At 41.0% G+C, this 26559-nt stretch overlaps 1 protein-coding gene across 2 annotated transcripts in view; it reads left to right on the plus strand.

Annotated features, from left to right (window-relative positions):
* PARD3B (par-3 family cell polarity regulator beta) overlaps nt 1–26559 on the plus strand; it is a 1038680-nt gene that overhangs the window by 943051 nt on the left and 69070 nt on the right. For both annotated transcript variants that reach the window (XM_079924321.1, XM_079924322.1), the window contains one exon: nt 19732–19811. In XM_079924321.1, coding sequence (XP_079780447.1) covers nt 19732–19811 — 80 coding nt within the window. The remainder of the gene's footprint in view (nt 1–19731; nt 19812–26559) is intronic.

Genomic DNA, 26559 nt, shown 5'->3' on the forward strand with positions numbered 1-26559 from the left:
GCACAGAGAGTCCCATACAGGATAAATCCAAGGAGAAACATGCCAAGACACATATTAAGCAAACTATCAAAAATTACATACAAGTTTTAGCCACAGCAGTCAGAGAAGAAAAAGAAATAAAAGGAATCCAAATCGGAAAAGAAAAAGTAAAGCTGTCACTATTTGCAGATGACATGATACTATACATAGAGAATCCTAAAGATGCTACCAGAAAACTACTAGAGCTAATCAATGAATTTGGTAATATAGCAGGATACAAAATTAACGCACAGAAATCTCTAGCATTCCTATACACTACTGACAAAAAATATGAAAGTGAAATTAAGAAAACACTCCCATTTACCATTGCAACAAAAAGAATAAAATACCTAGGAATAAATCTACCTAAGGAGACAAAAGACTTGTATGCAGAAAATTATAAGACACTGATGAAAGAAATTAAAGATGATACAAACAGATGGAGAGATATACCATGTTCTTGGATTGGAAGAATCAACATTGTGAAAATGAATCTACTACCCAAAGCAATCTACAGATTCAATGCAATTCCTATGAGTCTACCACTGGTATTTTTCACAGAACTAGAACAAAAAAATTCACAATTTGTATGGAAACACAAAAGACCCCGAATAGCCAAAGCAATCTTGAGAACGAAAAACGGAGCTGGAGGAATCAGGCTCCCTGACTTCAGACTATACTACAAAGCTACAGTAATCAAGACAGTGTGGTACTGGCACAAAAACAGAAAGATCAATGGAACAGGATAGAAAGCCCAGAGATAAACCCACGCACATATGGACACCTTATCTTTGATAAAGGTGGCAGGAATGTACAGTGGAGAAAGGACAGCCTCTTCAATAAGTGGTGCTGGGAAAACTGGACAGGTACATGTAAAAGTATGAGATTAGATCACTCCCTAACACCATACACAAAAATAAGCTCAAAATGGATTAAAGACCTAAATGTAAGGCCAGAAACTATCAAACTCTTAGAGGAAAACATAGGCAGAGCACTCTATGACATAAATCACAGCAAGATCCTTTCTGACCCCCCTCCTAGAGAAATGGAAATAAAAACAAAAATAAACAAATGGGACCTAATGAAACCTCAAAGCTTTTGCACAGCAAAGGAAACCATAAACAAGACCAAAAGACAACCCTCAGAATGGGAGAAAATATTTGCAAATGAAGCAACTGACAGAGGATTAATCTCCAAAATTTACAAGCAGCTCATGCAGCTCAATAACAAAAAAACAAACAACCCAATCCAAAAATGGGCAGAAGACCTAAATAGACATTTCTCCAAAGAAGATATACAGACTGCCAACAAACACATGAAAGGATGCTCAACATCATTAATCATTAGAGAAATGCAAATCAAAACTACAATGAGATACCATCTCACACCAGTCAGAATGACCATCATCAAAAAATCTAGAAACAATAAATGCTGGAGAGGGTGTGGAGAAAAGGGAACACTCTTGCACTGCTGGTGGGAATGTGAATTGGTTCAGCCACTGTGGAGAACAGTATGGAGGTTCCTTAAAAAACTACAAATAGAACTACCATATGACCCAGCAATCCCACTACTGGGCATATACCCTGAGAAAACCAAAATTCAAAAAGAGTCATGTACCAAAATGTTCATTGCAGCTCTATTTACAATAGCCCAGAGATGGAAACAACCTAAGTGCCCATCATCGGATCAATGGATAAAGAACATGTGGCACATATATACAATGGAATATTACTCAGCCATAAAAAGAAACGAAATTGAGTTATTTGTAGTGAGGTAGATGGACCTAGAGTCTGTCATACAGAGTGAAGTAAGTCAGAGAGAGAAAAAGAAATACCGTATGCTAACACATGTATGTGGAATTTTTTAAAAAATGGTTCTGAAAAACCTAGGGGCGGGACAGGAATAAAGACGGAGAAGTAGAGAATGGACTTGAGGACCGGGGGAAGGGGACGGGTAAGCTGGGACTAAGTGAGAGAGTGGCATGGACATATATACACTACCAAATGTAAAATAGATAGCTAGTGGGAAGTAGCCACATAGCACAGGGAGATATGCTCGGTGCTTTGTGACCACCTAGGGGGGTTTGATAGAGAGGGTGAGAGGGAGATGCAAGAGAGATGTGATATGGGGATATATGAATACATATAGCTGATTCACTTTGTTATACAGCAGAAACTAATACAACAAAGTAAAGCAATTATACTCCAATAAAGTTTTTATTTTTTTAAAAAAAAAAGAAAACTGGTGTGGACCTAAAAACTTTTAATAGACGCTTTTTCTTTTTGTAGTTTCTTGCAGTTTGGTTTTTATTAATATCAGGCAATTGGGGACTTTTAAAGCCATTTACTCTGTATTTGAATTCTCATTGAGTGGGAGTTGCAAGGTAGAGCGAGTGTCTGGTGGCTGTTAACTGAGTCCTGGGTCATTGAAAATGTAGTGTGCAGAATTGAATTTTGATTTCTTGAAAATGAGTCATTAACTTTTGGACCACATGCTCCTCTGTTCCCAGGAATGGAGTGACAGGGGCTCCATGCCTGTTCTTTCCAAAGCGTTGCATTTTCCTTGTCCCACCCACTTGAGTTTTGATGCTCTTTGAATTATGGTGTTTGATCTCTGTTCCTAAGGATTGAAGATTCTACCCATTCTTTCTTTGGATGAGTTGCTCCTGGCTGATGACCCTCGAATTGAAAATGATGTTTCCCCTGTGAACGTCCTAAGTTTAAATTCAGTGTTCTTCATATGGTCAGTGACTCACGTGTGGATAGCTAGTATGATTTATGGAGTTTTGCTGTCTGCAAAGTAAAATTTTCTCGTGGCCCTTGGGGAAGACGCTCAGAGAGACCCATCCCCTAGACTGCGCTGGACCAGTTGACAGAATCAGGAGATGAAGTTCTCTCTGCTTTCTTCCAAATGACTTGGATTAATAGTGGTGTTGTTTTCCATACCAAAGCCCAATTACATGGTGGAAGATTTTTAGTAATTGGGCCCTTTGGATTTTAAATCTTCTCAGGTCAGTGCCCACGAGGAAAGCCTTCGGTAGGAAGGACCCTGGGGCTTTGCACAGAAGGTAAATCTGATTTATAGGTGGACCTGGCATTACGTCTGTCACAAATACATTATGAATGGGCATTATACATTTTCTAACACACAAATCAACTCCCCCTGGCAAATTATCCCTCCTCCTAATGGATTACACCATTGGAAGTTCCTCATAATATTCATCCTAAGTTTTCACTTTTCTTAGTTTCATTACATTGATGAGTATATCCTTTTGCCTACATCTTAGGGATGTTAGGTATATTAGGCTGAAGTTTATAAATTCACCTTACAATTCTCCATCTGGGCCCACTAAAATAGTAAAAAGCAGTTGTAGATAATACATGGATGCTGATTTCTGTTCAACATTTATACTGTACTGGGGCACAAGGAATACACCTTTAAGTAGATAAACATTTTTCTTCTTAAATATGGGAAGTCATCTAAATAGCACTCAACCAGCTTTTCATTTGTTTAGCTGCCATTAAGTTAGGATTTTGTTTCTTTGCTTAGAGAGAATCATGTCCAGTGTTGGTTTCCTTTTTCTTTTTCTCTATCTTTTCCCTGTCTGCCAACCTCTTGCTACATGATGCTTCCCTACAGACTCTGGATCTTTACTTTTCGGGAGAAACTGTACCTGGACTGGCCTGTCTCTGAACACAGAAGCCAGAGATGCTTTCAGACTTGAAAACACAATGATGGGGCCTTCCACCACAAAGTGGAGCTAAATCTGGGATTGCATTCATTTTGGAAAACCAACAATAGACTGTGGTAGGACCTCTAACAGAATGGCTGAGGTCAGCAGGTAGGGGTGGACTCACTACCCATGCACAGAGCCTCTTCTGCCCTGGGAAAGGACCCAGCTGTCGTCCTCTCCCCATCCAGTCTGTAGGAGTGCACACACAAGGGGTCGGTATTTTTGTGTGATCCCAAACAGTTCAGTAATGTTGTAATAAAATGCACACTTCACATCTGTACTGTGAAATTCCTAAACCATAATGAATACTGCTTCTTGGCTTCACTTCGTGCAGTGGAATTAATGTTCCCTCATGAATTGGAGCGTGGTACTCACTTGTTAACAGCCTCTTGAGGTAGGCCAGCTAGGTTAATCCAAGTCTGTTTTCTGTGGGTAGTCTAGGATTACATATTTCTCTGCCTGCCTGTGTTACATCTCACCTTCAAGATTACTTGTTTCATTTAACTGGTTCATTCTTTTCATCATCCAGCCTTTACTGAGCATGAAGTATGTGCAGGACAAGTGTTAACAAAGATCATTGTACAAGATCATTATAAAATAATAATCTAGATAGTTATTTTAAAAGATATAATCTAGACTCTTAGAAAATGGGAAATGACTAGCTCTGTTAAGAGCTTCCCAGAGGACTTGGTAGTGGGAGAAAAGGGCAAAGGGAAAAGCTGAGGCAGGGTGTGGAAGTGTGAGCGTGCATGGGGGTCAGGGAAGGACCAATGGCGGAGAAGGGCACATGTGGGGTATGTAAGGATGAAGTGGCCGGAAATGGGGCTGCAAACATGATGATGATACTGATAACAGTAGACTATGAAAGGCTTGGATGCCACATTCAGGAATTTAAACTTTATCCTAGTCATTGAGCAGTTTCTGTGTAGAGTAGTAAGATGATTATATGTATGTGTGTATAAATATATATACATATTCACACATGTAAATATGCACACACACACATACATGCATATATCATCCTTTTAAATACGAATCATTCCAGCCACTCATCCTATATATATATATATATATATATATATATATATATATATATATATATAAAAATGCAGAAAAGAGGCTTTTTGAGAAGAGAAAGTAAGAGCATTCTCTTGCATGCGCCCTATCTCTCTCTCTCTCTCTCTCTCTTTTCTTTTTCTCTCTACTCACTCTCTTACTCTCTTTCCCAGAACTGTTTTTGGACCAGTAGTACTGAAGAAGCTTCCATTAGTTTAGCCAGGGCAAGTCAGAGGATCACGGAAATGACCCCTACAGAGCAGGAAAGAGATTCTCTCCAGGTATTTTTCTTACCAAAAGAAAGGTCAGGTTCACTGTAACTACAGCAACAATAAGAGCAACTATGATTTATTGAACATATAAGTATACTCTGTATGTAAGACATGTATTATGTGGTTTACATGCCTCCTACCATTTAGTCCTTACAGTAACCATCTGAGGAGGGTACTATTTTTTTTTTTTTTTTTTTTCGGTACGCGGGCCTCTCACAGCTGTGGCCTCTCCCGTTGCGGAGCACAGGCTCCGGACGCGCAGGCGCAGCGGCCATGGCTCACGGGCCCAGCTGCTCCGCGGCATGTGGGATCCTCCCGGACCGGGGCATGAACCCGTGTCCCCTGCATCGGCAGGCGGACCCTCAACCACTGCGCCACCAGGGAAGCCCTGAGGTGGGTACTATTATTAGCCCTGTTTTACAGGTGAGAAAACTGAGGCTCAGAAGTTAGCTTGCTCAAGGTCACGCAGCAGATAATGGAATTCAAGCCCAGCCGGTCTGTTCTGGAGTAGCTGCTCCTGACCACCACGCCACAAGCTGTGCGGGCTATAGGGACCATGGCCTCTCAGTGTCCAGTTAGAAACTCTTTTTGCAAGTCAGTTTCTGGTGAGAATGGAGGGACGCGGCGCGCTGTAGGAATGATGGTGCTTTTTAGGATTGTCTTACTGTTGTGCCTCCCTCTTTGAGCAAATAGTCTTACAAGGAATGCGTAACACCTGCCTTTCTCTTGGTCAGCGCAGTGGCATGGATGAGTCCGATGCTGTATGAGAACATCCTCTGATCGTTGTAAAGTCCTTTATTGATATCGTATCTGTTGATAGTCATTCTAAATGTATGTAGGAAGTAGACAGCAAGCACATTTACAAACAGGACAGATATTTTGAAAATTACTATCGGCCCCTGAAGGGTCGGCCTCGAGGGTAGATGTGTGCACAGCCCCTCCAAGCCCAGGGTCAGGTGCCCATCAGCACCCAGGCCCCGAAGCCAGCCCTTGCTGATCGCCCTGTCCCCCAAGACTTTTTACCCGGTGGAAGCACAGCTGTCACAGTTAATGACCAGCTGTTTTTTATTTTAACAATGGCTATCAAAGCCCCCACACAAGTATTGTTTCTGTACTATTCCCTCAGCAACTTTGGTACCTGGTTCTCAAGCTTTAATCAGGTCACTGAACACAGTCTCCAAACCTGAGCCCCTCCCACCCCCCCCCCCCAGGTCATCACGCAGAGTGAGTGCTTCCGGCTCAAGTGGCGCTGTCAGATCTCTGCTGGGTGGACTTCACAGAGAAGGCAGAGGAAGGTTAGACGGGGCTCAGGTGGAGTGTTTCTAAAGCCATCTTAGGCAAAGGATGTAGACTTCGGCTATTTCCAAAGCAGCTTAGAAACAGAGGGGAAAACAATCTTGGTACTGGTCTTCCTGTATCAGAACTTTGCTCATTGTAGTGTCAGTATTCAGCATACAGCGAAGCCCAGGAAAGGACCCCAGGACCTCTTTAACCACTCGGTGCCTCCTCCCTGGTATGGGACTACTGTGGTACCATCATGCTACGTTCATCTCTTGGCTCCTACGAGAAACTTGAGCTGATTTTTATTGTTGTTGCTCTCTGTATGTTTGCACCATTTTATATCCTAAGCTGAGTTCTTGATCTTGCAGCAGCATACTAAAAAGCAGTGTGAACTGGCAGGTTTGGGGTATGGTTTGCAGCTGGTCTATCACTTCCTCTGACTGGAAGCTTCAGCTTCAAATGTGATACAACTATCATAGTTTACAGGACCTGAGCTTATATTTGCATCTTTTTAAAAATACTCTCTTTCCGCATTAATTTTTTGGTAGATGAATAGTCCAATACACTCATTTTATACGCTTTCTCGTCTTGGTATAAATTCATATGGTCTGGTGCTATTGAAATCAGAGCACCGGACCTGATTTCTAAGCACCGAGGTCTAAGCCCTTTGGACAGTTTTTGGAGATTGAAAACGATGACCAAGTGAATGCAGCCCTGGGTTACAGTAATATCTCTAATCATCCCCTTTACACTCATTGTCATTATTTAGGTTAAAATGTGTATGGAAGCCACAGTGGTTTTTCAGCATGCACAGATTACTGCAGAAACTTCCTCTATTAATGGAAATTATTAGAGGATGGAAATGGTACTTGAACAGCAAGAATGATATTAATTATGGGAAAAGCAGTTGTATCTGGCAGTTGGCAAGCATGCGTTATTCTTCAGCTCTCTTCCATGGGTTTGTGTCCAGCCAGCATTAGAAATCCAAAAGCTTTTTATTTTGGCAAAGTGTTCACAGCATTTGGACTTCTCGCATCTAGATAAAAGATAATTTGGAAAGAAATTATGTTGATGAAATTGAAGAATTCAGTAATGAGTTCTGTGTAGATGAATCAATGCCCAATTAAATGATTATATCAAATCCAACTTTAAATGTTGACTTAAAATGACCACATTTTAAAGAGTTTGAAAGTAAGATGCTATACATCTAATCAGAAGAACAAAGTCCTGTTACTCAGCCTGGTAGGGGAATGGACTATTCTGATTGGTCCAAGAGTTTGATTAATGGAAGCTTAGGACAGGAATTACCTGTATGCTGAGAATGAGAATAGTTTGCAATAACCTAGCTTATTTTCATTCCATAGTTCCCTTTCCTTTTTTGCAACTTTTCTCTGTTTCTCAGGGTTGTTTTTTTTTTTCCTTTTCCCCTGTCTACACTCCTTTTTCAAGGCTTTCTTCTCTGTTTATCCCTGTTTTAATGTTCTCACCACCCTCTACAAAATCTGTTTTTCTTTCCCACTGCTACTTTCACCTCTTCTTGTCCCTTCACAGCAGTGAATACAACCAATCAGAGCAACATTTGTTCCTTCATTCATTCACTCAATTAGCATTTACTGAGCCCTTGCCATGTTTAAGGCGCTAACTTGACCGCTGGAAGAGCTACCAAAACTACAGAAGTAGACACCTTGCCATCAGCACAAAAGTGCATTCTTGGGATCCGTAAAATGCCCAGTGCAATCAGATCGTTGAGCATATACGACAGGAACAACATAAAGCTGGAAAATCAGATGGCTGTCAGTTACTGAGAGCCTTTATTCACTAGTTAATAGAAAACCATTGACAGGGTGTGTGTGTTTGGTTTCGTTGTTCAAATTAGGTTTCGACACAAGAACATCAATTTTTCAGAAAGTCATCTGTTTAGTTCTTCCTTTCTCCTCCTCTCGTCTTCATTCATCTTCCTAGAACTGAATTCTGCTGGTATAGCCGTCGGTTGCAAAATAATTTTGTTAATATAAATGTAGGGCTATTGTGTGTCTGATTCCAGCATTAATGGTAGCGTGGGTCTGGTAACTTTGTGAAGCTGCACGTTGAGGTACATGTTTAGATCAACAGTGATTATTCCCAGTGTGCCCAGTAATTTATTCTATCAGATAAGCTTCCCCTACTAGTGTACTAGTATTATTTTTGAGCTATTAGAATCTTTTCTAAGCAATTACATACTTAAGGTTCCTAATGGTTTTGATTTATACTCCAGATTCAAGTTTAAATCTCAACTATAAGAATGTTTCTAGGTTGTTTTTTGTTTTGTTTTTAAAGAAATGAAAATAAATCAGGACTAAATAAACAAAAGAGCTTGGGACTTCTCTGGTGGCGCAGTGGTTAAGAATCCGCCTGCCGATGCAGGGGACACAGGTTTGAGCCCTGGTCCTGGAAGATCCCACATGCTGCTGAGCAACTAAGCCCGTGTGCCACAACTACTGAGCCTGCGCTCTAGAGCCCACGAGCCACAACTACTGAGCCCGTATGCCACAATTACTGAAGCCCGTGCTCCGCAACAAAGAAAAGCCACCGCAATGAGAAGCCCGCGCACCGCAACAAAGAGTAGCCCCCTGCTCACCGCAACTAGAGAAAGCCCGCGTGCAGCAATGAAGACCCAACACAGCCAAAAATAAATTAATTAATTAACAAAAGAGCTTGAAAGGTGCAGTCTTAATAAGACTTAACCAAAGGACAGATGTCATAAAACTTCCTTAAAAACATTTTGATAGTATGTATCCTATTATTTCACAGGTCTGGTTCAAAAAACTAGGTAGCCATTAGGGAAACATTAATTTTTTTGTGTTAACTGCTACTGAGTAGATGTTTGAGACTTCTGTTTCTTTGACTCAATAAATATTAATGAACAAGGTGATATGCCAGGCCTTGAGAATGTAATGGCTCAAAAAGAGGCATTGTCTCAATTCTAATGAAGCTTGCAATCCGATGTCTTGTGTAAACCAAATGAATAGACTGACACCATTCATGAGTACTGAAAAAAAAACCTGTAATACAGCAGGATATTTTTAACAAAAATAACCTTTTATTAAGTTATTTTTATTAAAATTATTTTTGCTATAACAAAAAATTAACATGTATACGTATATTAATGCCTCCAGCTTTTTTTTTTTTTTTTTTTTTGCGGTATGTGGGCCTCTCACTGTTGTGGCCTCTCCCGTTGCGGAGCACAGGCTCCGGACGTGCAGGCTCAGCAGCCATGGCTCACGAGCCCAGCCGCTCCGCGGCATGTGGGATCCTCCCGGACCGGGGCACGAACCCACATCCCCTGCATCGGCAGGTGGACTCTCAACCACTGCGCCACCAGGGAAGCCCCCTCCAGCTATTTTAAATAAATATCACTAGGCAATTGGGGTTCAGCTGTATGGCTATGATGACCATAAGCACATTCAGAGTGCTCACAGACAGTCATAATTTCACGTGTTCCATCTCACTGCCAACATAGGTTTATTTGAACTTTCAGGTCTGATGCCTCAGTTCTTTGTTTAAGAAACAGAGCAACAGTAACTATAATGATCACTTCTAACATATGAGGCAGCATTAAGAGTGAGACAAGCACTACTTTGGGGTCAGGCAGATCTCAGTTTGGATCTTGTCTTTGCCACCGTATGACCCTTTGGGCAAGTTGCTTTAACATCCTCTGAACTCTAGTTTCCCCACGTGTAAAATGAGGCAGAAATGGAAATGGTCACATTGATTTTAACGCATGATACTGATTGTAGAGTGTTCCAGAGAATCTTTTCTTTCTAGTAATTATAATGGGAGTGATTTGAACTTGCCCACTGACTAAACTATTAAAAAAATTCTGAAGAGCTTAACATTTTGCATGTATTTACATTGTTTAGTCTTTATAAATGCAAGTATATTTTAAATATGCTAGAGAGCTTTAGTCAATGAATATCCTTTATAAGACTTAATCGTTAGAAGAGATAGTATGAACTCATAAGGAATAATGTGAACAAACTATTATCATTTTCAGATTTAGTCATATTTTGAAGGTCAACTTTGTTTCTTTTAGGATGTGTAAAGAAGGTTGTCACAGAGTACAATAAACTAAAACAGCAGAGGAGTAAATAACTCACATGTTATATCCAAGAAACAATTGGAAACCAAATTCAATAAGTACTGGGTATTAGAACCTAGTGATTACTGTAACTAACCAAAACTCCACCTAAGTTCTTTTATTCTGTTCCTGGAAAATACAGGACAGGTGTGAACAGACAGATTTCTTGGGGAATGCTTTTCCTAATACCTTTTTTTTCATCTTTTCATCAGACCTTTGTCTTCTGCCAAGTAAGATGTCAGTCAGTGTTATATGTCAGTCAGTGTTACAAGATCTCTTTTTGTAGGTAGACAGATGGGAAAAGGAAATGAGGAGTGGTGTCTGGCTCTTTAATTAAAGATGTAGAGCCAGAGTTTGCTCTTCAAGCTTATTGGCAAGACACATATGCACACATGTACACACGCACACACATACATACACTAACACACAAAGTGCATCTGATAGATGAAGCCAAGTTTGTAAATTGTATCCACAATCATAGTTTCTATGGTAACTGTATCTTAGGCCCAGACACAAACAGAGCTGGGCAGGAGATGTCTGATTTTATTTTCTCCAAAGATAATCAGAAAAGAGATCATTCAGGCTGTTGCCCAATGTGTACATATCTATATGTGTACATATGTATATGTGTACATATGTATATGTATACATATGTATATGTATATGGCTAGAACTTGGATGGTGCTAGCATGAGATTTAATGCTTAAATCCCAATAAATGTGTTATAACTTTATAATGTTGCAGATTGCTTTGCTATCTTTGTCATTCAGCTTTAAAATAACTGTGCGTACATATAGTTACTATATTAATAAGGTGTAATTGGTTAACATAATGTGGAAACTATATACAAGATAACTTTTATATATGTGTGTAGGTTAGAAGGGACTTTAAGGATTTATGTTTTAACTCCAACATTTTACAAGGGAGGAAAATATAGGCACAAAATGGTTAAAAGGCTTATCCAAGAGTTATTTTAAAAATATTTTTATTTGCTGTATTTTCTAAACTAGCAGATGTTCTAAGCAAGTCTATAAGCTGAATACCCAGTTATTTGACAAAATTACTGAAATTAAATTAGAGAAAATAAACACTTCAGAAATAATGGTTTGAACGAGTGTGTGTACTTTTGCTTCTCTAGATAGCATATTTGTAAATACATATCTCAGGAATAATATACTTCACATTGCAAAAGGGAAATAATTAAGCAGCTTATTTTAATTAGTTTCTTTTTGTTTAGATGGAATATTGTCAGTTGCCCTTCCTCCAAACATGTAGCATTTTAGCAGAGTGTCTGAATAGTAGAAGATTCTCAAAGCCAAGTTTATAACTTTTTAGATGTTTTTATTGAGTTGATTCCTTTAAAAACCTTCCAGCCAAACCTATAGCTAGGTAAAAGCAATGTAATTAAAAGAAAGCTTCTGGAAACTGCTCAAAAATATCTGTCATGTTACCAACTTGAAATGAAAGGCGTATTTCCTAAAATGGCATCTACATTTTTATACTTTGCATTTTAATCTTATGATGTGTCTGGCAGCGTGAAACTCATTCTTGGGTAATGGGTCTGAGTAAGACATATTTGTAAGTGAGGATGTTATGTGTAGGTGAAAAAGCTGTATTGCACCTTTGCACAGCCTTTCCATCACAGCAGCTTTTAAATTTCCTCAGGAAAATTGACTTATGGGACATAAATTACAACATTGGCAAAAATGTGTCCTGACCTGTAGGAATAGGAAAACATGTTAATTTTGAATTGTTTCCACTTTTTATCATCAGATATTTGATTTATCCTTTTATTTTTAATGAATTGTTTAGAAACGTTTGAAAGGGCATTAAATCTTCCCCTCTTCCATTAATCTGCAAATGGGGGAAACAGGGGTGTTAAATGGCCTCTTTAGTATATTGCTTTATGAAACTGCTGATTCTTGCAATGCCAGGCTACAAATACACACTAATTTAAGGAACACTGAATGTAAGTGGCAAGCTCCTTGCTTTTGTAGAGAAAAGACTAATAGCTTTATTTTAACAAGGCTCTTAACACCCCAGCCAGCAGCAGGCACTGAGTGAATGAAATTGGGAGAACTCCCATGGACTAAAAGCATCTTAATTCAACATCCCCCCCGCTCGCCCCCCGCCCCCAAACACCAAGCCCTCCTGATAGGCTGTCATAAGCTGTCATAATCCAAACAAAGAAGACCGCCATGTGCAAGGCATACCAAGGTATGAGCTTTTCACGTTGTTTTGAATGAGCTCTCTGAAGTTTCACTTCCTGAGCAGCAGAGAGATAAATATGCCCAAAATCCAAGCATAAGTTCTAACATTACATTGTTGTGGAAAAGACTATGTTTCTGTTATGGCTTAAGTCAAGATTATTCCTATCAGATGTATATTTAGGTCATTACATTAAAAAAAAAAAACCTGCATGATACCAAGTGAGATAAAGGGCTTCTTTAAAAAAAATTAATTGGATCAAAGCCGCTGACCTTATGTTTTTGTGATGCGAGACATTACCTAATATGGAGTTCTTCAAGGAGACGCATTTCTGAGTCTTGTTGAGCACAGAGCAAAATGAGAAATGAGCTTATAAATGCCTCTGCCAGTTCTCTCTCCCCTCACTCCCTCCAAAAGTGGCTTGACTTCCTAAGGACCCGACTAAAACTTATAATTAGTTTCTCTTTGGCAACCCTCTAGCTGCAGTTTCCTACTTTCAGTTCACAGCTATTTGTAAGAATCTTTGTCCCCAACACAATAATCTGTATTGCCACCATTTCTGATTGGGATAGTAAAAGTGATCAAATTACAGGAGGAGATGAGATAAGTTATGATTTATCCATAAATCTTATATAGCTATTAAAATTCACGTTTGTGGAAACATATCTACTAGCACAGGAAAACACCAGTAGTAAATAGTTGGGAAAAATTTCTGTATACCATTAAAATATGTATATATTTGTAAATGTTAACAGAGGTCATCTTTGGGTGACTTAGGGAGAAAAAAATAGGTAAATCTGTTTTTTAAATAATGGAACGCAAATGTATTGCTCTCATCTCCCTTGACCAACCGTGTGTCCCTGAGCAGGAAATGACTTTTCTCATCTCTGTGTCTTAGAGTACTTAGCATACGACTCTAATATTTAGAGTCACTAACAAATGTTTATTTACTTGAAAGTATTAATCTCATTTTCTGAGCATGATAGCATAAGACAGTGCAACCAGTGGGTGTTTATCTATTAGAAAACTGTAAAGATTTTCAACACCATAGAGTCTGGCTTTCAATAGAGCACCAAGCAACATCTCATTGCCAATTCCCACATAGCCTTTTACAGACTTTCTATCAGTCAATGTTCAGTTGCAGAGAACAATACACACTCTAGCTAGCTTAAGCAGGAACAAATTTATTACACCATGTTAACAGGCTTACAGAATCATAAGGAAGGCTAGGAAACAAATTCTTAGATAAGCTTTCAGGAATGACTTCCCAAACCACACAATAGAACTAGGCTACTCAGGGAGCTTCTGCCATTTCTTTGAGGAAGGTTTTGGCTCCACAAGCCACACAATAATGCCTATATCAGAAGCCACCATAATTAGGAAGGTGCCACAAACAGGAATTCACCTTTAGTGCCACCAGCTCCAAAGCTAGCTATGAAAGCTATACTCCACCCCCAGAAACTAGCAATGGCACATCTGCTAACACTGCCATGGGAAAACCAAGCACACCTTTGGACGTTCTTGCCAGAATCAACAGTGGAAGCATAGCCACTGCCTCAACTCCATTTCTCAAATGACATGGCCCACCTTAAATCACACCCAGAACATTGACTACAAGGGAATTCTGGGAAAGGTAGTTTTCGGCTTTCCAGGCTCTATGGTTCAGAGTGACCCTCGACAAGGAGGGAGGATCGAGTAAAGCTCTCCAACACACCATATGAGCCACAGATCTTGTCTTACTGAAGCTCTTGGCTGCTTTTGACACTGTGAACCACTCCCTCTTTTGTGGAATTCTTTTCCCTTAATTCCTGTGAATGTTCTCTCCTTGCTCTCTTCTTGACCAACAACTTTTACTCAGAATCCCTCCTGGGTTCAACTTTTTTTTTTTTTGCCTGCCCCTTAAATTATGGTATTTCTAAGATTATTATTGGCATTCTCTCCTTTCATCACATGTCTTTTCTTCTACTCTGTCACTGTAGATTCTTCCTGGGCAGTCTAATTCTTTTCCAAGGTTTCAGGCACCAACTATAGGCTGAATGTTCCTCAATTCTACACCTCTAGTCCAGATTTTTCTTCGGCATTGCAAACTTTTATACTCAATTATCTCTCAGGCATTTCCATCAGATGTCCCAACTCAAGCTTAATATATCTAAGTGTTCCCTCCTCCAACCCCTACCCCTACCCCCTAAATCTGTTCTTTTAGTCCCATCTCGGCAACAGTTATCAGATTCACCTAGTTGCTAAGTTCAGAAACTTAGGCATGATTCCAGACACATCCTTCCCATTAATTCTCAGTCAGTTGTATTAAATTTACCCTCTTAACATCTTTATGATGCTCCCTTGTCTCCATCCTTTTGAATAGCCCCTTGTTTAGGCCTTTATCATCTCTGACTTAGACTGTCACGGGAACCTCCATACTATGGCAAGAATAATCTCTCTAACTGTTCAATATGAGCTATCACTTATGGAATATCACTTCTCAGTGGGTTCACCATCAACTAATGGTAAAATCAAGTTCCTTGGCATGAGCTCCTCCAAGATCCAGTCTATGGCAGTTTCTCCAGAGCTTGGACTCTGGGATCAGATAGACCTGAACATTATCTCAGATATGCCGTGTCCTAGCTGTATGACCTTAGGCAACTGCTCAGTTTTCTCATGTGCAAAATTGGGCAACCATTGGGGATATTTGGGAGGAATGAATGGGCTAATGCAAATAAAACATTTAGCCTTGTGCTTGGCACTCAATAAGGGCCAAATAAGTGTTAAATTGTAGTAATCAAAGAAGTACTAAAAAATGGAAGGAGAGTCCGTGTTGGATAGTCTATGTTCTTGGGTAGACTCAATATTGTCTATATGTCAGTTCTTCCCAGCTTGATCTATATATTCAACGTACTCCCAGTCAAAATCCCAGCAAGTTACAAACTGATTCTAAAGTTTATGTGGAGAGGCAAAAGTCCCAGAATAGCCAACACAATGTTGAATGAGAAGAACGAAGTTGGAGGACAGACACTACCCAACTTCAAGACTTACTATACAGCTACAGTAATCAAGACAGTATGGTATTGGTGAAAAAATCTACAAATAGATCCGTGGAAGAGAATAGAGAGCCCAGAAATAGACCCACAGAAACACAGTCTCAACGGATCTTTGACAAAGTTGCAAAAGCAATATAATAGAGCAAAAATAGTCTTTTCAACAAATGGTGCTAGAACAACTGAACATCCACATGCAAAAAAAAAAAAGAAGAAGAAGAAAGAAAAAAAGAATCTAAACACAGACCTTATAGTCTTCACAAAAATTATCACAGACCTAATGTAAGATGCAAAACTGTAAAACTCCTAGAAGATAACATTGGAAAAAATCCAAATGACCTTAAATTTGGTGATGACTTTTTAGCTGTGACACCAAAAGCATGATCCGTGATATATATGGGAACTCTCTGTACGTTCCTCTCAATTTTGCTACAAACCTAAAACTTCTCTAAAAAATAAAATCTATTTAAAAAAATTGTACTAGTGGCAATAATATTGTTGTAATCATAATAGTAGCACCAGTGATATTGTTGCTACTGTTCCTAATATCCTTTTCCTTAGAGCCTCTGTTTCTTCTTTTACCAAAATGTTGACATTCCCTGGGAACACAGTGCTCCTTTTATGCCTCCATGTTGTTTCACTTTGGTTCTGTCTACTGAGAATGCCTTCTCCTGCTACTCCTACCCCCTCCTCCTCCTAACAAACTCCTCCTCATTCATATTCAAGTTTAAATGAAGCTTCAACACCCCCATGAAGCTGTCTTCAGCTCTCCCAGGTGGACTCTGGTATCTGTTCCTTCAGACTCCCACTACCTCCTTCAGACTGACACTCCAGCGGTGATCTCATTGTACTGTAATTGTTTGCAGGCCTGTCTCTTTTATATTTAAAGCAATGAAGAAATCAAGCTGCTGTTCATTGTTTTGAAAGTGGTACCTAATGTGGCATTAGAATACAGAAGGTGTTCAGTAATTACTAACTGAATGATTGTATTAAAGTTGCTGCAGTATTAATAGGGAAACACACAAATACATATACAATTGGTGAAGAATGGAATAATTTTTTAATTGAAGTATAGTTGATTTACAATATTGTGTTAGTTTCAGGTGTACAGCATAATGATTCGGTTATACATATATATGTGTATATCTGTGTTCTCTTTTTACAAGATATTGAATCTGTGCTCTACAGCAAATCCTTGTTGTTTATCAATTTTACTCTCATACTCCCAATTTATCCCTCCCCTCCTTCCCCTTTGGTAACCATAAACTTGTTTTCTATGTCTGTGGGTCTGTTTCTGTTTCGTAAATAAGTTCATTTGTATCATTTTTTTAGATTCCACATATAAGCAATACCATATGATATTTGTCTTGCTCTGTCTGAATTACTTCACTTAGTATGATAATCTCTAGGTCTTTCCATGTTGCTGCAAATGGCAATATTTCATTCTTTTCTATGGCTGAGTAATATTCCACCATATATGTGTGTGTGTGTGTGTGTGTGTGTGTGTGTACACACACACACACACACACACACACACACACCCCACATCTTCTTTATCCACTCATCTGTTAGGTTGCTTCCATGTCTTGGCTATTGTAAATAGTGCTGCAGTGAACACTGTGGTGCCTGTATCTTTTTGAATTAGAGCTTTCATCTCTTCCAGATGTATGCCCAGGAGTGAGATTGCTGGATCATATGGTAACCCTATTTTTAGTTTTTTTGAGAAACCTCCATACTGTTTTCAAGAACAGAATAATTTTTGATGTATAAGCATGCCATCCATCTTTTGAAACCTGGCCTTTGCTCTTCTACTTCCATGAAGTTTTTCCAAACACCTTCATCTGTGCTTCTGCTAGTAACATCCTGAATGACATTGGTTCATGCATTGTCCTAACTCACTCTTTAATTATTTCATTTCTGATCCTTGTTTTCCCAGCAAGACTAAAAGCTGCTTAAGGATAAGGATCATCCTACATTTCACAGAATCTAGCGTGCTAGCAGCTTACCAGAACCACAGTACATGGGCGCTGCCTCCTGAGATCCCAGAATGTTGACTGCCATCATTAGGCCAGGCCAGTTCAGATAACGGCCCTGAAAGTTTTAACTTGGAGTTTTGTGGCCACGTGAAAAAAATTAGTTGTAAATGTCTAAAGCCATCCTAAGGATACATAAATATGATGTTTTTCTTTTTTTTTTAATTTTAATTTTACCCACAGTCTCCTAAAAGACCCACCTCATTCCTTATTCTTCTGTATCCATGGCAACGAAGCATGATGTTTTTATAACAACCACAATTAGTAATTGTCAACATATTTCTGGTATTTACATTAATTCTCCCTCCATAAAAAAATAGGTCAAAAACAAAACAAACCTTAGATAGGAGTGACTGGGGACAATACTTCTATCCATCGCTTCTTTTTCTGTGCCATTTATTTATCCCCTAACTGTCTGACACCATCCTTGCCCCTAGTTTTTGTTAAAAAGGTTAGCAGTTTAAATCAGGGCTTTATCTTAATGCAGAGAATTCTGTCTCTCTGTAGTTACTTCTAAAGCTGTAAGTGCAATCTTCATCCTACCTAGGTCGCTATTGGGCTGTCAACCTCTCAGATGATGCCTGGTGCTCCTATGTATTGGTGAAATATAAAGAGGTTTTACAGGGCACACTCCTAAGGGCCTCCTGTAATAACGTGACACCAGGAATAGTCTTTCTTAACTCTAAATGTGCGTATATTCTCGTTTTGCAACACCTGCCCTGACAAACCCTCCCTACACACACCACCCAAGCTGGGATGGTGGTTGCATAGAGAGCTGGGACTTTTCGTAGGAGGAAAATAAATTCCAGCTTGAGTACTACCCAGAAAAATTTCCTCTACAACCTTGACACTGTTACTTCCTGTGCTTATTAGCAAACTCCCCCTTCCCCTCCATTATAAGAGGCCAGGTTTTCTATTTACCCCTTCCATGCACATTATATGAGAGCTACCCTAGCACAAGAGTGAGGACACGGGTGGCCATAAACCACATGTGTTGACGGGAAGAGGTGAGGAATTGATCAGTCACCAAGTACCTTCCAATACCATGTTCGTCCCATATGTGTCTTTAGTTGGTATGATAGACACAGAAAGACTCTATGTAAAGTCTTCAGATTCATGGCACTAACACACTTTATTGAGAACCTACCGGCGCCAGTCACTCAGTGCCCATCAGAATCTCAGAGGCTGGTGGAAGAGACCTGAAGAGAGCTGAACACAGGAAGTACATAGGAAGGGACAAAAACCAATAAAGACCAACACTAGATTGAAAATAGTTTGTCACTTCTCTGTTTATAAGGGAGCGGGCTCAGTGAGGTTCAGGTGATCAGAGAGGGCTTCATAGAAGCTGTGGAAGAGGTAGCTGATTGCCACCGATCCCAGGTAGTAAAGAAAGGTTTCGTGGAAAGTATACACTCTTATCACAGCCAAGAGGAGCCTAAGGAGACGTGACGACTAAATGTAATATGGTGTCCTGAACAGAAAAAAAATTAGATAAAATCTGAATAAACTATGAACTTGAGTGAACAATACTGTATTAATATTGATTTATTAATTGTAAGAAATATACCATAGGAATATGAGATGTTAGTTATAGGGAAACTGGGTGCAGACTACATGGGAAACTCTCCGTACCATCTTCTCAATTTTCCTGCCAGTCTAAAGCTGTTCTGCAAACTAAAGCCTATTTTGAAAGAAAAAAAAAAGCGGTCTTAACAATCTACAGACTACCCCTGGCATGGTGACAGGAGGGAGTCAGTTTGACAATGACCCTTTTTTTGAAAGAAGTGACTTTGTCGTTAAATGCCATGTTTGTGACTCGATCATCAATTCCTATAACGATGCTGAGTTCTTGCCTGCTTTCCCGTGGTTAATTTTTGGCAGGCAGCAGCAGCATTTGTGCAGTGATTACAATTTTGAGATGCATTGACAGTAACCAGGGTGCATAATGGATCTTCATCTCTAATTACTTTTCTCTCCACAGGTGTCTGGAAAGGGTCCAGATGGGAATGCACACAACCTCCGCTTTGAGGGGATGGAGAGACAGTACGCCTCCTTACCCAGGTAGATCACCATCCCACCCGCACATAAAGTCTTCAGAAAATACACATGAAATAGAAATCTGGCTCTGAAACGGGGAGTATGTTATAATTTTGCCTTACTGCATCTGCCACAGCCCTCGTGCCATCTTCACAACTGTGCTAATAATTGAAACACTTGTGGGTTATTTTTTAAGGGAAGAAAATAGTATATCATGGCAATTGAACATGTCAGCAAGAATATTGGATTCTGAATGGAAATCCTAAGCCATTGCTATAAACATGGTATTGAACAGCCTGTACCCAGCTTAGAGACAATAAAATAGTAAATCCTCTGTCCTAGGAATTACCCACAAGGAAGGGCATGCCAGCCTTAACCCTGGAGCTTCATGTCAAAAAGCAGGGTGTTAAAAAGCAGGAGAGAAATATGAACCTGGAAAGGGGTTCTTTGCTTGATTTAGAACCTGACCGTGTTCTTCGGGCAATAAGCAAATATTGCTGAGAGGCACCGACACAGTGTGGGGAAAAGACAGCTGCGTGGGAAAGTTCGCTTGGTGATTCTGGCCTAACAGGATCCACTTATGCTGTAACTAGACACCCCTGAAAATGAGATACAATTCTCAAAGGTTTGTGCTCTTATCTGTGAGATGAAGAATAATTTTAGTCTGTAATCAATGGCACATGACAAAGAGGAAACCTTTCCAAGATGACATACAGTGCAGTGACTATGGGAGTTGAGTGAGTTGAGAGTGTGAGAATTTGTGGGTTTGAAAACAAAAAACAAAGAAAGGTTAATGCCAGGCAGAAAACTAAAATGTTACAGAATATCTGCTTTTAAAGGGGGTGGGGGGCGGTGGGGAGGACCCTAAGTAGATCTTTTCTATCATCATACTGAATTGTTAAAGTGCTAACTCGGAGCTGGGTTACCGTTTTGAGTTGCATGTTGGCTGTATTTCTGCGTGTGAAATGACGAAAAGAACAGCCCGAGCATTACAACAGGCATAGCCCAAGTGACCATTTGCTCTTATAAACAGTAATGTTGATTTTCAAGAGTAATAAAATCTCAAATCTACCAGAGAACCAATTCTGAACACTGACTGGGCAGGATACCCAAAATACAATATTTTAAAAGCTCCTGTACAACTATATTTTATCTGCATTTTCCCTTTTTATATGTTGTCTCCTAGTTATTTTTCTCATCCTTGATTTCTTTCCTCTCCTTATTTTTTTCCCTGGCTTAGTAGTTTGTTTTCATTTTAAAAAATAGAAGTAGTCTCCAAAATTCATTTTAAATATAAAATTTCTGGCTTTCAGTATTGAAGTGCATGGAAATTGTGGTTAAGGCAGATGGAAAGTACTGTATTCTTAGGATAGGAAGAAAAAGGAAAACTGGAAACAGTTTAATGTCTTCCTGGCCAACTTGTACTCAGACTGTGGAAATGGATTTTTTTTTTTTTGGTACAAATCAAAAACACAGAAATAGCATTTATAAGTACAGAAATTCAACAAATTTCGCTCATTCATTCCTTCCCCAAGTATCTACTGATCATCTACTATGCATCAGGCCCTGAAAATCTGGAGACTGGGGATGCCGTGGCCCTAGACACCTAGACAAGGACCCGCCATCTAGGACGGGAGGCAGCAGAACAACTTTTTGTGAGAGTGCAACCAATGCTTAGGTTAGTAATGATTAACATAAAGTCCTCTGAATTTCCAACTCCTATTTATTTCAATTAATAAGCCCTGAAATGCTCAGCCGTGGCTGACTCTAAACACATCTATTTTAGGATTAAACACTGTGGAGGGAGTGTTTTGACAGAGGCAATACGTTGATGCTGTTTGTGGCTCTGGAGCTATCATCGCAATATATGAATTGACAAAATCCTGCCAGCCCCGAGAATATAACTGTAGCCAAAAGTGAGGCATCTTAGACTGAAAACAGTTTTGACGAACAGTGCACTCACACACGTAACACAATGGTAGAAGTGATGAGCTGCACGTGCTAACACACCTTTTTAGCTACCTGGCAAGAAGGAGTCGTGATGGACGATAAATAAGGCTCAGACAAGTGCATGAGAGGTCCCTGGCACTGGTCTCTTAACGCAGGGGCTTGAACTTGCGTTTCCATCTCAATTATCTAAGGGGGATATACAAAGTATCCCCACCAACATGCTCTGATCCATGGAGGGTGGGTCCATATTTACCCAACAGGATGCAGAATGCCGAGGCAGGGGACAAGCTACTGGCCTCTGTGTGCCGGTGACATTTACCCTGGTTTTCTAGTCTTCTCCCGCCCCTAGAGATTTTACTGTCCACTTAATTGAATCACCCCAGCTCCACTGCTCCTTTGGTCAGGGGAGTGAGGCGAACACATCTCTGTAGGCACCAGATCCCCTCTTAGTCACAGAGGTGGGGAGCTTTAAAATATTTATGGAGTTAAATTTTTCATTAAAAATCGGAATAATTCTATCTACAGGAAGTCAGTGGCCAACCTTATAGGGGACTTAATATGCTACTGACTGATTTGGTTCCTATGCTGTTTGTGGAGAGCATCACAGGAGTTTTAAGATACACTCAACAGTGTTGATTTATATGCCAAACTTGGAGCCATCAACACGGAGAGAAAATGCCCCCTGGTGCATGGAGTGGGGGAGGAGCCCCGGTCAAGGGACACCCTGCTATGCTTTCATGGAACGCTGTCATTTTAAAGTGGGCCGTGCAGCCTGCTGCCAGGCTGGATGACACCTGACAACGTAAAGCCAGAACCCTAGCCAGTTCAGGAAAAAGATAATTCCCAGCACTTGCTAGTTATGAGGTTGCCTAAGGCTAAGGGCTAAGCGATGTTAAGTGTTATCGTTAAGCAATTTTAAATCTTCTGCCTCTGAAGAAAAATGACTTTATTTCTTTCCTCCTGAGGGTGCTGTTTTGGAAAGCAGAGCATGGTTGTACTACAGCCTCGTTAGCAAGCGCCAGGCTTTTCCCAGGGCCAGTGTTTTAGCATCCTCTCCAGCCCCCACTTCTCTCTGGTAGTAAACAGAGCAAAATCAGCATCCCCTTATTCTTGCCTGACACAAATTATTACTCGCCCTGGGTGAGCAGAGAAGTGGCTGTTTCCAGGGCTGCTCTAATGTGTGAACAACAACGTGCGTATTTTTGCAAACAGCTTCTTTTTCACTTCAGCCTCCCAGCCTCTTTCAATCCTCGCAGGCCCCATTCTGATTTTACAGGCCTCCTCCAGGTCCGTCTGTTCAGCAGTGAACTCTCTCCTCTCCCATCTGAAGCCTCCGTCATTCCCACCTGGCCCATCCCCGGCCCCATGGGATCCCATTATCCCTTCTCTGCAGGTGGCTCAGTGCATCGGCACACGAGGTTGCTCTTCCGGGCTTGTAATCAAGTGTTGAGTCCTGAGGAGGGAACAAAAAGGCCCTGCATCTCTTCTGTGGTCCTACATGCGTGCGTGCCGAAAGGTTGCTGGAGAAACTCATAAAAGCACTCACTGGTTCCTCTACAAAATTCACATTATCCAACCCCAGCTGGGCCCCTGCTGCTGTCCAGAATTCCTTTTAGTCGTGCTGTCGACTCCCTTGACTATCCCCACAGTGGCCATTCCAAACCTTTTCTGCTCCCGTTAAGTTCTGCAAAGATGACTAAGCCCCCCAAGCCCAATCTCTAGAGATGATCTCACTTCCTTTCCTTTACAGCCGTGAGACATTCAACCTTAGTTCCTCAACTTCTCCCTACAATTCAGGCTTGCTCTGTCTTCACTAACACACACCTCCCAAGGGGAGACATGAAGGCGTGGACTTGGAGTCAGGCCATAATTACAGCCCCATCCATCACTTCTCACCTGGGTGACCTTGGGCAAGGATCCAACTGGTCCAGGCTCAGTTCTTTAATCTGCAAATTGGGGATTATATTAGGGACTCTGTACAGCGCCTGTATGAGTATTAAATACAAATGATACAAGCAAAACCCTTAGTGAAGAGCCTGCCTGACATAGTTTAAGGATTCTTTTATATTGTTAGTTCTTTTTAATTTTCTCTCTGGGGATGACATGTTCCTTTCTTTTATGAGTCAAACCTATACAGCAGAGCTCATTCTCACTGGCTTCTTGGGGGACCCTACACAGTCAACTACCCCTCTCTCAGCTGCATCTTCAAGCCCTTGGCAATTGCTTTCCTCCCCCTGCCTACTACTCTGAATGCATAGTCTCAGCTGCACAGTTCACTAGGAATTCCTCAGCGTGGAGAAGGGAAGCACCAGCAGCTCATGGAGATACGCTGGGGACATAACTGAGGCTGAAGGATTAGCCCACGCTTAGGGAAGGACCAGCAGTCCGGATGATCAAGGAAGAGGGCACAGCAAGCTGAAATGATCTGAATGATAAGCTGTGCTGTGGACATGCTGGGAGACAGCAATCCTTATAAATAGGGAGTTCATATCAGGGATATAGGAGCTAACTCGGGTCTAGGCAAGAGGCCAATAAGAGTTAGATGCAGACCCAGTGTGTCCCCGGTGGTGGAGACCCACCCAGTGTGAGTTAACCAGCAAGGCTGGACATGATGTTTGTGCTCCTAGGACAGATATGATGAGGGAGCAACACTCTCTGGACCAGCGCGGGGAAGTCCTGAGATATCGCGAAAATGCTCCTGTTGTCTCAGGACTGGACAGTGCTGACTGAGCCTGCAGCTGTAGTGACTCATAGCCGAGCAGGGCTCAGGTGGCAGGACTACCCCCTGAGCTTGGCTGTAGTCCATCCGAGAAAACAAAGATCTTCCCTTAACCCTCCTTCCTCCTCCAATTCCCACTTTCCTGCTTTAGGAAAAAGTGGCTCTATTTCCACACCACCCACTGAACTCTTGCCTCTTGCCCCAGGCTTCTGAACATGTCACTGATGCTTCCAGCGGACTCTGCTTCCAGTCCTTTTCTTTCTTTCTTTTTAATTTTTATTTTCTACTGGAGTAGAGTTGATATACAATGTTGTGTTAGTTTCAGGTGCACAGCAAAGCACCTCAGTTATACACACACATGTCTCTATTCTTTCCAGCCCTTTTCTTTTTTTTTTTTTTTTTTTTTTGTGGTACGTGGGCCTCTCACTGCTGTGGCCTCTCCCGTTGCGGAGCACAGGCTCCGGATGCGCAGGCTCAGCGGCCATGGCTCACGGGCCCAGCCGCTCGCGGCATGTGGGATCTTCCCAGACCGGGGCACGAACCCGTGTCCCCTGCATCGGCAGGCGGACTCTCAACCACTGCGCCACCAGGGGAGCCCCAGCCCTTTCCTTTATGTGGATTCTCTCTGAGCTGCCTCCTCTATTCTTATAGGTTCAGTTCTCATCACTACGATGATGAATCCAAAATGAACCTTCCTATCTCACTCTTATTGTGACTCCAGTTACAGTTGCTGCTTAATACCCATCCTCCTACCTCCAAGAGACCTCAAAGCCCCCATGCCACAACCCAAGCCCTCTGCCACCTTTCTTTAGTTCTTCCTTCTTTCAACGTCCATAACATTGATTTAGCACTTTACCAGTGCCACTGAAAACACCTTGAATTAGATATTGATTCTTTGCTGCCACTTTCCACCACTATTGGATTATAGATCCCTTGGAAGAAAGGATATTGTTTTATATCCATCGTTTTTTACACCTATCAACAGGACCTAACATAGGACCATGTATACAGTAAGTTTTTAATATGTGGGTACAAAGATGAGAATAGATTTGTTTTTATATAAGTAAGTTGTAGGAAAAAATTCCTCCCAAGATTTTTTGACCATTTACTTTAGGGCACTATTTTCCAGGAAGAGTATTGATTTTCCCATGAGAATGTCCCTTTTCCCTGGAATCAGTAAAGCCCAGACTTCCAAATAGTTATCTCCTGTTGAGCGCTTACCATGTACCAGGCACTCTTCTAAATGCTTTGTATCCACTGACTGACTTAATGCTCACAACAGTCCTATGACTCAGTACCAACCCTATTATTATCCTCATTTCATAGGCGAGGACACAGGCAGAGAGAGATCAAGTGAAATTGTCCAAGTTCAACAGCTGGAAGTGGCAGAGTTGGGATTTGAACCCAGGCAGTCTGGCTGCAAGTTTGTACAATTAACTTCTGGGGCTCAGGTCATCCAGCTCAGAGTCACATCCCCACTCTGCGATTATTCCATGCCCTTGTCTTATTTGCCCACCTGTTTATCATTCTCACTAAAGTGTAAGTGCCTTCGAGGACAAGGGACCGTATTTTATTCATCTTTGTATACAACACAGAACATTACTAACAGACAGGCTTGGTAATGCCTTTCAACTGTTTCTGCCATGCTGTCATAAAATCAATTCTTTTCCCATTCCCTGGGGTCCTTCCCTTGAAATATGAACAGTTTAATGTGTAATTGCTAGATGAACATTAAGCAATAGACTTTGCCTACCAAGAAGGGAATCCTGTTTTGTTAGAACACTCCTGAGAGTTGAAAAAGCAGTATCTGCAAATTGGTACTTTGGTTCTTTGAGATTAAAATTAATATCTATCCAGAAGAAAAAGGATGGCGATAAATTTTCTGGTCGAAATCTGCATTAGCCCTCCCGAGGAGAGAGACTCACTTTCCCGAGGCTGATGCAGGACAGAGGCCTGCTCGGGCCAGGTGTGGCTTCTGGTCCTGATGATGCTCTCGCCCGTATTCCATGAGTTACTTGACGGGGAAGAAACGTCTCTCTGAACAGCTCAAGCAGCTAGAGCGTGGCTGTGTAATGAGGAGCAACATACTAGAGCTGATTTTGG

This window comes from Stenella coeruleoalba, assembly GCF_951394435.1.
Source record: "Stenella coeruleoalba genome assembly, chromosome: 6".
NCBI lineage: Eukaryota > Metazoa > Chordata > Mammalia > Artiodactyla > Delphinidae > Stenella > Stenella coeruleoalba.